The 15,820-nt window shown below is 35.8% G+C and overlaps 1 protein-coding gene across 1 annotated transcript in view; it reads right to left on the bottom strand.

Annotated features, from left to right (window-relative positions):
• Positions 1 to 4,167, bottom strand: part of DAOA (D-amino acid oxidase activator) — a gene marked incomplete at its 3' end in the record, with an annotated part of 8,473 nt that extends 4,306 nt beyond the window's left edge. The window contains 3 exon segments of the mRNA XM_021716728.1: positions 2,693 to 2,794; positions 3,521 to 3,546; positions 4,141 to 4,167. Of these exon segments, the coding sequence (XP_021572403.1) occupies positions 2,693 to 2,794; positions 3,521 to 3,546; positions 4,141 to 4,167 (155 nt within the window).
• Between the last annotated feature and the right edge of the window lie 11,653 nt (positions 4,168 to 15,820).

Consider the following 15,820-nt stretch of genomic DNA (forward strand, 5'->3'; position numbering starts at 1 on the left):
CCACGGGCTCAGGCAATCCACTCACCTCAGCCTCCCAAAAGCACGGGATTACAGGCTGAGCCACCGAGCCCGGCCGATTTCCTCCTTCTATCTGTCAGAAGTGTTTAAAATTTTCGCCATGGGCACATAACTTTTTGTCTTTATTTGTGTGTGTGTGTGTGTGTGTGTGTGTGTGTGTGTGTGTGTTTAGTGGATATCTGAAAGGAATAAGATAGTTAGGATTGGATAATGAGAATTTCTTCCTCAGTCACTATCACTATAAGAAAATAAAGTCCTAATAAAATATGACATAGCAGAAGTAATTTTAATATAGGGAAAATCTGTAAGTTAAAGGGGAGAAAATGCAGCTAGGAGACAACAATATGCATCTAGGAAGTCAAGAGAGGGTAAATGATTATAAAAGAGTGTAAAGAAAAAGTACGCTCTTCAGTTACTTTGAATTTAATATTCTTCCTAGTACTAACATTCTTGAACCATATGGTATGTTGCTTAACTGTCTAAACAAGACGATAAATCTCTCCTACCTGAACAAATGATGCTCTACCTACTTCCCATGCTGACATTTGATTCCTTCCTAATTTTACACTGGTTTTTAAAAAGAACCTTGATCTTATAAAAAAATTCATTTAGAATAAATTCCTCTGCTCATCCCACATTTCTTATTTATTTATACATACAGTCATCAAGATGAGCACGAGAATCGATATTTGCTCCAAGATCTCTCTCCTTTTGATGTCTGGCTTCTGTTTACCCACAATTATTTCCATAATGTTTTCTTGTGATGGCACAAACCCGGGACAAATCTCTGTAAGGAATAGTATTCCAAGGCATGGCCATCATTAGAAGACAATAAGCTTGTTTTCATTCCAACATCCTTAGCTTTGTTAAAGGCTAAGTGGAAGAAATTAACATACTGCATGCCTTACAATGAAAATTGTTTCTAATTATTTTGCTTCCCAAATTATTCTGCCAGGCATTGATTGAACTTTTAGAATTCATTTCATATCTGTCACTCTCAGCTAATATTTATAATTTTTTATTGTTGTTAAAAAGAATCTGTTAATTGAAATGTGATTATTCTGCTTAATAAAAGTAAATAAAATTACTTGTGTAGCCTGTATCATCAAGCAATCATTAAATTTGGTCTGAAATTAAAAGTGAGATAAACCAAATGTCTAAATATCTACACTTGGCACTCAAAGACAGATTGTCTATACCTTTGAGGCAAAATAATACTCCATTTGGAAAAATCTTATAGAAATCTATGAAATCTATGTGGTATTTATGCTATCAAGGGTGGCTGTAAGCAAAATTTTTCTTGATCTCCCCCGCCAAAAATGTCCAAGTCTTAATCCCTAGAACCTGTGAATATATTATCTTACATAGCAAAAGGACTTTGGAAATGTTATTAATATTAAGGACCTTGAGGGGAGGAGAGTGGCCTGGATTATCTTAGTGGATTCAATCTAATCACGTGAGTCTTTAAAAGCAAAAAATATTTTTCAGCTGTGCTTAGAGACATGATGTAGAAAGACTGAGTAGAGAGATGCAACATTACTGGCTTTCAAGACAGAGGGAGTGGCCACAAGCCAAGGCCTGCAAGTGGCCATTAGAAGCTGGAGAAAACAAATGAACAGAATCCAGGCCCAGACCCTCCAGAAAGAATGCAACCCTGCTTATCTCTTGATTTTAGTCAGAAGAAACCCTTGTATAACTTCTGATGAGAACTGTGAAATAATAAATGTGTGTGCTTTTGACCACTAAATTTGCTCTAATTTATTATGGCAGTGACAGAAAACCAATTCAAAGCCATAGCTTGCATGTAAGATTTTAAGTTATCTGTCATAGTTTAAACAAGCTCTGAGAAGTAGTCATAATTTACTGATGTCTTTTAAAAAAATATTAGAACCCTCTAAGGATTTAATAGACTTGAACATTGACAAGGCCAAGCGTAATGACTCATGACTATAATCCCAGCACTTAGGGAGACCAAGGCAGGAGGATCATTGAGGCCAAGGGTTTGATACCAGCCTAGGCAACATAGTGAGAATCCATCATGACCAAAAAAAAAAATTAAAAATTAATCAGAGATGGTGGCACAAGCCTGTAATTCCAGCTATTCTGGAGACTGAAGTGGGAGGATTGCTTGAGCCCAGGAGTTTGATGCAGCAATGAGCTATGATCATGCCATTGCACTCCAGCCTGGGTGACAGAGTGACCTCCTTTCTCAAAAAGATTAAAATAGAAAAAGAAGTGAGAAGTACACATTGACAGATTATAAATGCTATAGACTCTGGCTTACATTTGAGCCTATAGATATTCAAAATGTGCTACATTTTCCAGGTTTTTACTTAAAAGCAAAACTACTCCTCTGATTTTCTACTTTACAAAAATACAGCATGAGATTCGGGAAAATATTTTAAGTTTTGACTTTCTATTGAAAGATATATAAGATTTGAAAAATCTTCTGTGTGTTTCACAGGGTTATATTTTTTGAGCTATAAGTGTGAATGGCTATTAATACTCCAGAAAACAAAAAGTACATTTTAATTGAAAAAACTGGATTTCTGTATCTTACAACTTAATTGAAATTTCTCTACTCTTGAAAATATGTCAAGTATATTATGCCGCTTCAACACAGTTTAATCTAACTTTTACAAGAATTTAAAGTAATATAAAGATAAAACATAACATAGAAATGGAGTTTAGGGAGCTTTTGGATTTTTTCAGAAGACTAGTCCTTTGAAAACCTCTGAAGTAGACTTTATACAATTTATATCTGGGTTTAAAAATGAAAGGGAATATTGGTGGTGTTTAAATTCCTTTATGTCTTGCACAAGGGAGTAAAAATAAGCAACATCAATGAAACACATAATATGCATCAAGTTTGTTCCTTGTAATTAATGTTTTTAATTTTTATCAACAATCAAGCCAAATAAGTATTATTTTTTTCTTATTTTTGCAGATGAGAAATTTACATCTTGTTATAATTGGCATAGTTATACAGCTGGGAAATGGCTAACAAGAGACTCCATTCTAGTTTTAACTGGCTCCCAAACTTTTGCTTCTTAATCTCTCCAATCTAATAGCTCTCCCTTTTAACTGGCAAATAAACATAAAGATAATCTCATGTCTACACAATGCTAAACAAGCCTCTGTGAACAATCATTATAGGCAGATGGAGAGAGGGGGTGGTAGTATACAACAATCAACTCTGCTTGCCATGGATTAAAGACGCTCACAAACTCTTGGCCCCTCTTTCCAGAGGGAGGTGAGGACGTGTGCCTCCTCCCCTTGAACATAGATGATCTTTGAATAGGTTCTGCTTTGAGTGAAAGAAGACGGCAGGAGGAAAGCTGTGCCAGATACCAAGCCCAACTTCCAACTCTGACAGCTTCGACTTCCCGTTTCTTGGAACATTCACTGGGGAAGCTGTGTGCTGCTTTGCAGTAACATGATACCTGACTGCACTGGGGCTGACATGCTGTGAGGAAGCCCTGGTTAACCACAGCAAGAGCCAGAGAGAGACTCAGCAGCCATCAGCTTCTCCAGCCTTCCAAGTCCTTCCAGGTAAATCCCAGGCATTATGAGCAGAGAGGAGCCTTCCTGTGCAGTCTTTTCTAACTTTTACTCACAGAATCATAATATATAATAGTAAACCTATGCTTTGAGCTGCTACTTGGGCAGTGTAGTGTGTTATGCAACAAATAACCAGAATAACCCCCTATGCAAAAGTTCATAAACTCATTCTCACTCACATATTACTTACTTCACGCTTTCTGGTTTCCCCAAAAATTGTAAGAATGGAAATGTCTGGAGGAAACTGACTCAAGATCAGTTCAGTGTAGTCAACCTCTTTGTAAATGATAAAGTGTTAAATGATGGCTAGTCATTTTCATTTAAAGAAGTTTGGTTCTTCTATTGATGCTCTGCTATAGACATTCTAGACTATATTGATCTGTCTTGTCCCAGGTTTCTATATTTTTAAAATGATAACTTGCCATACCCACCACTGCCAATTGTTTGGATACGAATCCCTGTGCAATAATGAAAATTCTGAAATGATTGACCCTACAGATTTTACCAGAAAAGATTATTTAGGTAGTGAATGTGTTTATATTTTCACAACTTGAGACTTACAACGCCAAAATGAACAACTGCAGGCATGTCTAGGGGATATAATGTGGGGTACAATTTCTCATATGATCTGATGACAACCTTCTGAGTGTCTGCTGGGCAATAATTGGCAGCTGGTTCCAGTCAGAAATGAGGTCCTGTTTATTCTCCTAGTATACCTACCTTATGTTTACGTCGTTGGGAATATTAAGATGATTCTGGTATTTTCACGACTAACATACATGTCTTCAATTAATGTGGAGGAAAGCTCCATTCACCCCTGGAGACTTTCCACAGGTGAGATCATGCACAAGGCTCTGGGAAGATGTCACAGGACAGTCAGGGACAAACACCTGAGGAAAGCACCATCACCAGATCCACGCCAAGTGAGGTAGACAAGGCAAAAAGCCAGGTAATAATAGGGGCCAGGTCTTTCCCATGGAGACTAGAATTTTGCTCTAAGTATCACAGACAAAATGAAAGTCGCCAATGACATTTTTCAGGGGACATGACTGCTGCACCCACTATAGGAGCCCTGGCTAATCTTTTGGTTATGATAGCATCATATGATATTTTTGACTAAGAGGAAAGAAAGATAACTCTAGAACTGCACAATCCAATATGGTAGCCCGTAGCAATCTATGACTATATAAATTAATTAACTACAATATTGCATAGTACAGGCATGAAACATTCCCATTAATGCAGGAGGCTCTAGTGGGCAGCCCTTCTCTGGAACAGATCATGATTCCTTAGTGACCAAAGAGAGTGAGATGCTCTAAGTGTCACAGAGTGACACTCTAGCTGGGTATGGTAGCATGTGCCTATAGTTCGGCTACTTGGAAGGCTGAGGCAGAAGGATGGCCAGAACCCAGCAGGTAGATGCTGGGGTGTCTGTGAGCGTGTCGCTGAGCTCCAGCCAGGGCGATGGAGTAAGACTCCAACTCAAAATATAAAAATGAAAAGAGTGACACTCTATCTACTGCTTAGTTAAAAGACTTGCCAATCTTTGAAGTTGCTCTACAGCACTTAAAAAGCAGTTAGTTCCCAGAGACTATGTTGCCGACCTTGAAACTGTATAGGAGAACTTGGCCTTTGAGTGGCGAATGCTCATTCATCTTTTTGTAGGACTCATTCATTCATTCAGAAAATATTTTCTTTTATCCTTCTGTTTACCAGGTGCTATTGCAGGCTATTGTTTGTGGTGAACAAAACAAATACGGCCTCTGCTCTCATGGATCTTATATTCCATACGGTTGATATAGTCAAAAACCAAATACAGATGTTATTTTACACTGTGGTAATTTCTATGAAGAATAATTTTAAAACGGTGGAGTGAGGAATGTTAAGTTTCAGGTGTCCAGAAAAGGTTTACTTGAGAATAAGCTAGTCATACAGAGAATCAATAATTCATCTGTTCCACAAATATTTGTTTAAGACTTGTTATTACCCAGTTATTGCACTAGACTAGCAGTGTAGGGTTTTATTAACAATACTAAAACATATATGTATATATATGTATTTTTTTTAGGAGATCCTTGTCTAATTCTTGTACAATGACTTAGAATCTTGAGGTTATGGCTCAAGACTGGTATATTTTCAAATCACTAAAGGTAAGTTTTAGATATGACTGGAATAGAAAACGCTCTCTTGAATTCCATTCACTAGAAACAATTGAGAAGAAGAAAATATTATGACCAAGGTTGTTTTGGCTTCAAAATGAAGGATGGTTGGGTGAGGAGAGAAAGTAAATTATAAAAGACAATTAGGAAACTCAATTAGATAATAGTTATGGAGTGAGATCTCTGAGAATAGACCACCTATCTAGATAAACACTTTTCTCTCTGAAGTATTTGATTTCTCTTTACCCATTCTAGGGATTATGTCTTTCTTTCTTTCTTTCTTTCTTTCTTTCTTTCTTTCTTTCTTTCTTTCTTTCTTTCTCTCTCTCTCTCTCTCTCTCTCTCTCTCTCTCTCTCTTTCTTTCTTTCTTTCTTTCTGAATCAGAGCCTCACTCTGTCACTCAGACTGGAGTGCAGTGGCCGCTCCTGTCCAACGCAGTCACCACCTGCTGGGCTCCGGCAATCCTTCCGCCTCAGCCTTCCAAGTAGCTGGAACTACAGGCGTGCGCTATCACGCCCAGCTAATTTTTTGATTTATTATAGAGATGAGGTCTCACCAAGTTGTCCAGGTGGGTCTCGAATCCGTGGGCTCAGGCAATCCACTTCCCTCAGCCTCTCACAGCACAGGATTACAGGCTGGGCCACCGAGCCCAGCTGGGCTGTGCATTTCTAAGATGACCATTTTGGTGTGGGGTTCTGATTTTCACGTGACTTAGCAGCACAGTAATTTGGCTGAAATGTTTAATAGAAAAAATAAAAATAAATTAAAGAATTTAAAGAGGTATGGATAAGAAAGAGTTAATGGTAATTTGAAAATTGTCGGTCTCATGTCTAAAAGAATAATGATGCTAGTTAGAAACATATTCAAACTAAAAATCTTAGAAGCAGGTTGAATTCATTTCTGATATTATAAAATTTGTAGTTACTTGCTTTTTAATTGTTGATGCATAGTTTTCTTTTTTCGAATGTTCTGAGACATGCAAAAATAACAAAGCATGATTTTATGCCAGAAAATAATATAGAAACAATTTCTCATGCTCAACATAATTTTAACCTCCCACATTATCCCAAATATATATGCTGTAAATTGTTGGAATTTCCCAATTAGATCCACCTTCTTATTACAGTTAAGATGAAAAGAAAACCACGCTTTGTATTCAGGATCATTTTTAGAATTTGCAACATAAAAAAAAATACTCCTCCGAAAAATATGTAACAACATCAAAGTCCAATAAAACAGTAAGCTGGACTAAATATATGTATATATTAGCTTGACCTAAGTCTGGGAACTGAGCCAGACTTTTCAAATCATACTATCATTATTTACAGAAGAAGGAAATGTTAACTAACATTATTAAATAAAAGCACATATACACATGCATAACAGGAAGCAAAATAAAAGTTAATGTTAACGAATGTTGAAGGTGTGTCTATATACACACCGTGCAGATACAATATTCTCTTGAGTACAGCTGAAAATAGTAGCTATGCCAGGGGAAAATTTATGCAATCTCCTTGACTGTAGGCTACACATTTATTGTGTTATACAAACACACACACACAAAAGCCATCTCCACAGTTGCCTAACAAAATTGAAATTATACATTGTGCATTTAAAGTGTTTAGTTTTTTTTTCTCACTGCTCCTTTTCTTGATGAATGGCAGATAATAATATTTAAGTGTTTGCAAACACAAATGTAGTTTAAATGGTACCTTGGTTTTCTAGAATATATAAACATCTTTTATGTACTTACAAAAAAATTAGCATGCCTTCGAAAAGTTGCTCTTTTGTATTCAAGATTTACTCTGTTTTAAGTCATATTTCATTAGTTATACTCAGTTTGGCTAAGGGCAGATACTTTGGGACTTTCTTTTTAATTCATTATTATGGCAAATTATATTTTCTGCTTAAAATGGTTTTCCTAATCAGACTAGACATTTAGGCCACCTATCTAGACAAACATCCCAATTTTCTGAAATATTTGATCTCTCTTTACCCATGCTAGGGTTTGTGCATTTCTAAGATGATCGTCTTGGTGTGGGGTCCTGATTTTCCCAGTGACTTAGCAGCACAGTAATTTGGCTGAAATGTTGATGAGTTCAGACAAGAAGGAGGTGATGATGACAGGATGGCATAATTGGGAAATACTGCCCTGGGGAAGAAATAGTTTGTGGCTGAAGAGATGTGCTACCCCTGCCACGGTTTCTCAAATGATATTTATTCTTGAAAGACAGTGTAAAGAGTGCGCGGTTACAGGAGCAGAGTGGTTGCTGTAGGAATATTTACCATGGCATGCTTCAACTCGTCTCCTTTAAAGGTTAAGAAAAGAAAAATGTGTATCTCTTGAAGAAAATTCCAAACCTTCATTGTGAGCGGTAATCCATTATTTCAACTTAGAAATGGGGAGGGTTTTAAATAAGAAGTAATTATTCCAGGCAAAAAGCAAACATAAATGACAGCAGTCAAAAAACCCCTGAAAGATATGACTAAACCTGAGTTTTAAAATATATATATATATACAGATATATATTTATTTATTTTCTGTAGTTCTTGACTTTTTTTTTTTTTTTGAGTTGTAGTCTCACTCTGTCACCCAGACTGGAGTACAGTGGTCGCTCCTGGCCACCGCAGCCTCGACTTGCTGGGCTCTGGCGATTCTTGACTTCTAAAGTCCACAGACGTTTTGTCTTGAGAAAAGAATAAGGTGCATTAAATGTTAGGGAAAAACAATAATTATTTTTAAAAAGACAAATATTAAGAAAATATTAGTATTTTGTTACCAAATTCAATGTTAAACATAAAACATTCCTCAATAATTGTACACTAATTTGAGAGAGAACAAAAAATATTATTATTATTATTATTATTTGCTTTTGACAGTATTACTTGCCAATCAGCTAACACGTGGTAGTAGACCTGATCTTTTATTTATTATGTAATAAAGATTGCATGCTCTCATCTTAAGGGAGCATTTTAACTAAATTGTCCAATTGTGCATTATAAGTGAATCAAGACCAGATCAAGTCATGCTTTTGTGAAACAAAAAAAAATTTCTGTCTTCTCTTATGTCTAGGGTTCTACTTTAACTCATTGTCTTATTTTTTAGATGCCTTGATCCTTGGCCTCTCTTTGTAAGTGATTTATCTACTCCCCGTGACTGCTTTCATTTTATTTCTTTATGTTTATGTGTGTTTATGAGATATCTGTGTATCTATATATTTAGTTGGAGGTCTCACTCTTTCTCCCAGGCTTGAGTGCAATGGTATGATCACGACTCACTGAAGCCTCAAACTTCCAGGTCCAGGCGATCCTTCCACCTCAGTTTCTCAAGCAGTTGGGACTACAGCACATGCCACCATGCCCAGCTACTTTTTATAGAGATGAGGTCTTTTTATGTTAGTCAGGCTGGTCTCCAACTGCTGGGCTCAAGAAATTCTTCCACTCTGGACTCCCAAAGTGCTGGGATTATGGCTGTGAGCCACCATATCCAACCTGGTTGTGGTATTTGTAAACAAAAACAAAAACAAAAACAAAAAAAAGCAAGCATTACTAATAAATTCAAATATTATCTTACTCTCTGGAAGTAATTAATGATATACATTGTGCCAAATGCTTGTCTAAGCTTATGTAGCATATGAATAGATGGGTTTCCTCTCTGCCTCCATGTATTTCTTTTATAACAATGCACACAGATTTGCTCATCAGTTTTAATGGCTATATAGTATTCCTGTGTATGAATCAATCACTCTCAAGTGACTAGTAATTTGTTTACATTTTCCTGCAAGATGAATACTGTCTAGTGAGCCATGTATTTCTCTCTCTAAATATTGATCCATGAATCTATTCACCACATTCTCATTCACAGTATACTATACATTCTCTTCATGAGCGTCTACACAAAAATTTTATAAATAGCCTTTTTTAGTGCAACCATTCTCTAAAGCTCTCACTCATCATAATTTTGCCTAGAAATAAGCCAGCCAAATGTATGGAGATAAATTCCATTTGTGTATTAAATATCAAAAACAGAAAACATCATTCACATAAAATTTAAAGCTAGCTAAGAATTCACTTAAATATTTTCACATACCATCTTTCCAAATCTGGTTTTAAAGAGACTGTAATATAATTTCAGCAATAAAGAACCTTCTGGAATTGCGATCTACCAAATAAAGATTATAGCTCCATAGATTCTAAGACTGCAAAAGGTCTGGAAGACCCTCTGGGCACTACCCCTTACTTTCCATGCTAAAGAATAAATGTGGGTTCTGAAATCACTGCTTTAGCAAACGCATGTATGTTCCAGTGATGCTGTTTTCTATTGATTAACAGTTATCATTGTTTTCTTCTATTTGGAAAGAAAAATCTATAGGGATGAAAATTACCATTCTTACGTTATAATCTCCTTGACTTTGAGAGGTGAACATCGTGTTGTGTTTTTTTGTTTGTTTGTTTTGTTTTGTTTTGTTACTAGAAGGGTGAAAGTCATTGAAGAAGTGATTTGAGCCTTTGTTGACCTAATGTTACCATGCTACATTATCTAAACAGAATGGTCTAAACTCAGTCTCTTCATTCTTTTAGTCACATAATTTCAGAAGAGTATTTTAAGATAGAAAATTTCACTCTTTGAAAAATTACTCTTTTATAAAGCATGTTACTTTATGAGAGTTGTTTTTTTTTTTTTTTTTTTTTTTTTTGGGAAAAAAATGTCTGAGTACAGAAAAAGTAACTGAACAGTAAGTGCTGATGGCTATAAGGTTTTTGACCACTTAATCTGTCAAATGCCTTCTCAAAATTTATCAGGTTCTGGAAAATCTATTGAGGTTGTAGAAGGTATTCAAATGATTATTGGATATGCATACGCTTGAATTATTTTATGTGGTATTACATTATCATTTTGAGGGGGTGGTGGGGGTGTCCACAGCTGAATATACTGGAGCATAGTTGGTGTAGTCTTTTAATTCTCTCAGCATTTTTAAATTCATGTCAGGTCAAACTTGCAGTAACAAAACTCATGGCAGCTGCCAGCATTAGGTTTGTTTCTATGTCAAATGAAAGCATTTATCATTTTTCTTTCCTTCATGAATACACATTTTCAAATGTAAAGTCAAAAGACATTTCAATATTTGGATAGAATCCTTCATATTTAAAAGTAATCCAAAAAAGTAATACTTTGAAATATTACCAAGTATTAAACAAATGCTAAGATTTTGTTAATTTAAATGTATGTCTTTAAGTATGCTGTAGCTTTCAAATTTGTACTTTTGATATGAAAACAACAGGTTACATTTAACTTGCACAAAGCTTCCCAGAAATTTTGATGGATAGCTTTTACTTAATTGCCTTAAAAGTTACCTGAAAGTAAGAATAATTTTGAAGTTGTATTGTTAATGTTTAAATAAAAAACCTAAACTTACTTCAATACTACACAATTCTGAAGATATTTGTTTATACTTAACATTTAATTTAATCCTTGTAACAATATATCAAGTAATTAATTTTTGTAGTTTGTTTAAGTGGCTTGTCTAGGGATCCTTTTGGGATTTTGAGAGAGAAAAACATGCTTTATTTATAATATTCTTGCAATGTACTATTTCAATAACATTTTACAGATAGTTAGCAAATTCTAAAATTAAATTTTGTAGTGAGGGAGATTTGATAATATCACCTATGTTTGGTTTTCTGTTGGTGCTTTAGAATGTATCATTATTATAATTCAAAATTAGATTTTTAAAAAACTTCTTTATAGAAAACCTAATATATGCATTTTTTTTCAGTGAGGGACATTTATTTAATACCACTCTGTTAACCTTTATGACTCATTTGTTATTTATAAATGTAATCAAATTTCAGAATTAATATGTTTTATTGAACAAATCAACTAATGGTGTCATAAGTTAACATTTGAGAAAATTAAGTCAATCTCCACAATTAAAACTATAATTAAGAGGTTGTAAAACTCTGCTTGCTTATAATGGACAAATATTTGGCTTTTGATACAATGTATTTATTAAATATCCATTCCATGCAGTCACTGTCATAGGTTTTGAATTTATGGTAATGACCAAAACTATTCATAGATTTCAAGAACTCTGCTCATATAGGTCTTAAGATTCTATGAGGGAAAATGGTACTAGTAAAATAATCAAATTAATAAATAAATCAAGAATGCACTTCATTCTAACTTAGATGATTCTTCTGAAGGAAAGAGACCTAAGTCCAGAGAATGTGCTTAATTTATAGGACCCAGGAAGCCTTCCCAAAGAATTGTTAGCTGAGCTGAAAGATATTGTAGGAGGAGATGGTGTGTGTGGAAAGCACTGGGGCAGCAGGGATTGTGACTTGTTCAATGGAGAGAGAGGTCCCTGCCTGAGTAGAAAGCAGAGGGCCTCAGTGTGAGATGCTGAAAAAGAAGCCAGAGGCTTGATTATGCAAGCAGTTGGGAATTACTTTTAAAAATAAATCTATAACAGGGAAGCAGATTCGGCAAGGAGTGGTGGGGACAAGATCAGAATTGCAATGTGAAACTCTCTCTCTCGGGATACAGCATAGAGGATTGAACAGATGAGCCCAGGGTGAATGAGGAAGGTAAGGTCATAAACCCTTTTAGCAGTCCAGGAGGAGGACCACGGGGCATGAATTGGGAGGAGAAGGAGCTGGCTAGCATTCTATTTGTTGTGTTAGTCCAGGAGGAAGACCACAGGGGCATAAATTGGGTGGGAGGGTGGGTAGCTTTCTTTTTATTTTATTTTATTTTTTTATTATTTTTTTAATTATAAAGATGTGGGGTACAATTCAGGGTTAGGCATACAAACATTGATTGTGCAGGTATTCTTGTTGATGAGGTATGTATGTCCGTCCCTCCCCTAGCAGTTTCCCTCAGCTGCCAATTTCACCTGCCCTGACAGTTTACCATTACTGTTAAATGCTTTCTTATAGTAATATAATTGTTCAAGGTCCGCTTATGAGTGAGAACATATGGTTCTCTGTTCTCTGTTTCTGTGATAGATCACTGAGTATGATCGACTCCAAATCCATCCAAGTTGCAGCAAAATCCATATATGTGTCCTTCTTTATGGCTGCATAATATTCCATTGCATATATGTACCACATTTTCTTTATCCAGTCCAGGTTTGATGGGAAACATGGTTGGTTCCATGTTTTTTCTATTGTGATTAGAGCTGCAACAAACATATGTGCGCAGGTATCTTTTCTGTAGAATGATTTGAGTTCTTTCAGGTATATTTCCAATAAGGGAATTGCTGGGACACATGGAAGGTCAATTTCTAATTCTTTCAGAAATCGCCGCAATCCTTCCAAAGAGATTGTACTATTTTGCATTCCCACCAGCAGCATAGAAGGATTCCTTTTTCTCCACATCCTTGCCAGCATCTTTTGTTGTTTGTTTTATTAATGATGGCCATGCTTACTGGGGTTAGGTGGTATCTCAATGTGATTTTGATTTGCATTTCTCTGATGATGAGTGAGGCTGAGTACTTTGTCATGTGTCTGTTGGCTGCCCGTATATCTTCTTCTGAGAAGTGTCTATTCATGTCTTTTGCCCAGTTTTTAAAGGAACTGTTTGGTTTTTTTTTTTCTTTTGGCGCATTTGAGTTCTTTTTAGATCCTAGATGTTAGGCCTTTATACAGGTAGTTTTCAACTTATTGTTCTTTTAGTCCAGGAGGAAGACGACGGGGGCATGAATTGGGTGGGAGAAGGATAAATAGCATTCTATTTGTTGTTTTGTTTTTTACATATAGACAAGTATTTCAGTACAGGAATGCTATTCACAACATTTAACATCTGGAAACAAGATAAACACCAACTAAACAGCGTAGGAGACCGACCTATCAGAAGGTACTCCAGGCCACTCATACATATCAACTCTGAATGGAAATATGATTTAAAAACACTCTTTTGAATCTACATAAACAAAGTAAAAATGTTAAAAGTTTGTTTTTTGCTTTTGGTTGTCAGGTAGACTTTAAATGTTCTTATTTACTGCAATTTTCTGGGTTCACTTCTAATAGTAGTTTTTTTGTTTGTTTGTTTGTTTTTGAGTTGGAGTCTCACTCGGTCGCCCAGACTGGAGTGCAGTGACCGCTCTTGGCCACCGCAGCCTCGCCTGCTGGGCTCCGCGATCCTTCTGCCTGAGCCTTCCGAGTAGCCAGAATTACAGGCGTGCACTAGCATGCCCAACTGATTTTTTGTTTTATTGTAGAGATGAGGTCTCGCTGCCCAGGCGGGTCTCGAACCTGCGGGCTCAGGCAATCCACTCACCTCAGCCTCCTAAAGGCGTGGGATTACAGGCTGAGCCACCGAGCCCGGCTTTTTTTTTTTCCACATAAAAAATGGCCGTGATATGTTTCTTTGTTAATAAGCATGGCTAAATTAGGATTATCAGAAAGTCAATACTTACACAGAAAGAATATTACAAACAAACAGAAAATATGGTCTGTTTTGCCTACAGAAAGCATTTCAATGAATATCTGAAAAGCTCATTGTCTTCCAATTATGACTTTTTTGCGAGTTGCCATAACTCAGCTATAGTTATAATGTAACTGACCAACACTGATGATGAAATCAATAACCACTACATCAAAGCAAATGATGTTTGGGGTAAAAGAAACACCATTTTTATCTTAGGAAAAGTACATCTCATTTAAATGTATTTCAACTCCTGGTATGGTCTACATATTTTTAAAATCAGCTTCAAGTTTATAAAAATCTCTGTAATATCCAATCAATATACTTAATGATATACTCTCTTTTGTGCTCAAATAGGATCCGTGCATGTTTTAGATAAATGCTATGCAATTTAATTTCATTATAAAACCTTTTACTGGTAGAAATTTGTTTTAAGCTCTCCCTCCTATTTGTCTCAGAAACCTATTACAAGGAAGCCTTGGAATACAACTGGAGAACTTAGTTTCAAATATCAAATTTATTCCTCACATAAAATTATCTGTATATGTGAAAATATTTAAATACAATATTTCAGAAAAGAGAAACCGATACCACATTACTTTTTGAACATCGAGCTTGTCAAATTATTTTTTCTGCATCATTTTATTTTTAACTGATAGATAGTATTTATGTATTTATGGTTCACATGTGATATTTTGTTATATATTGTTGCATGCACAGAATGTGTAGAGATCAAGTTGAGTAATTACTATGTTTTTGTGTTGAGAATATTTCAACTACACTCTTCTAGTGAATTTGAAATAGACAATACATGGTTGCTAATGATACTCACCCTATTCTGCTATGAAATCTTATAACTTATACATTCTATATAACTGTACATTAACACCCATTGATCAAACTCTCTTCTTTCTTCTCCCACCCCCCACATACCTCTCCCGGTCCCTATCATTCTACTCCATGAGATTGACTTTTTAAACTCTCACATCTGAGTGAAAACACGTGCTATTTTAGTCTTCCTATGCGTGACTTATTTCAGTTTTAACCTAATGATCACCAGTTTGAATCATGTTGCTGTGACAGACATGATTTCATTTTATTTTTTAAATTGCCAAATAGTATTCCATTACAAGTATGAAGGGACAACCAAAAAAATACAGAATTATCTTTTTGGAGAGCGGGCCACTTGTAGTATAGGCATCCCCCACTAGGGAAATGTTCTGAGTTCATTGGCATCAGTGTGCCGGCTAATCTTGTGGTAAAAGGTGGCATTAAGCTTCAGTGAAATTTTTTTTTTCAGATTGTTTTAATGCATTTGCCCTTTTCATGATGGGTGACTTATGAGTACAGCTGCTCACACTGTGTTGCGTGTTCAGCAGTATTTGAGTAAAAACGGCACGGCCCCCATTTCCCACCCTCCTGATTCACTTGATCTCACCTCAAGAAACTTTGTGTTTGCTTTTTTCCCCTGGATAAAAAAGTCCTCAAAGGGAAACGTTTTGCTGATGTGAAGAAAAAACAATGAAACAAAAAACAGCAGAAGCACTAAACGGCATCAAAATTGACAAGTTCAAAAACTGCTTTGAGCAATGGAAAAAGCATCTCAAAAACTGTGGTGCAACAAACAGAAAGTACTTTGAAGGTGAATGAGTT

Source organism: Carlito syrichta, unplaced genomic scaffold, assembly GCF_000164805.1.
Source record: "Carlito syrichta isolate Samal-C Ts95f unplaced genomic scaffold, Tarsius_syrichta-2.0.1 Scaffold308888, whole genome shotgun sequence".
Classification (NCBI taxonomy): Eukaryota; Metazoa; Chordata; class Mammalia; order Primates; family Tarsiidae; genus Carlito; species Carlito syrichta.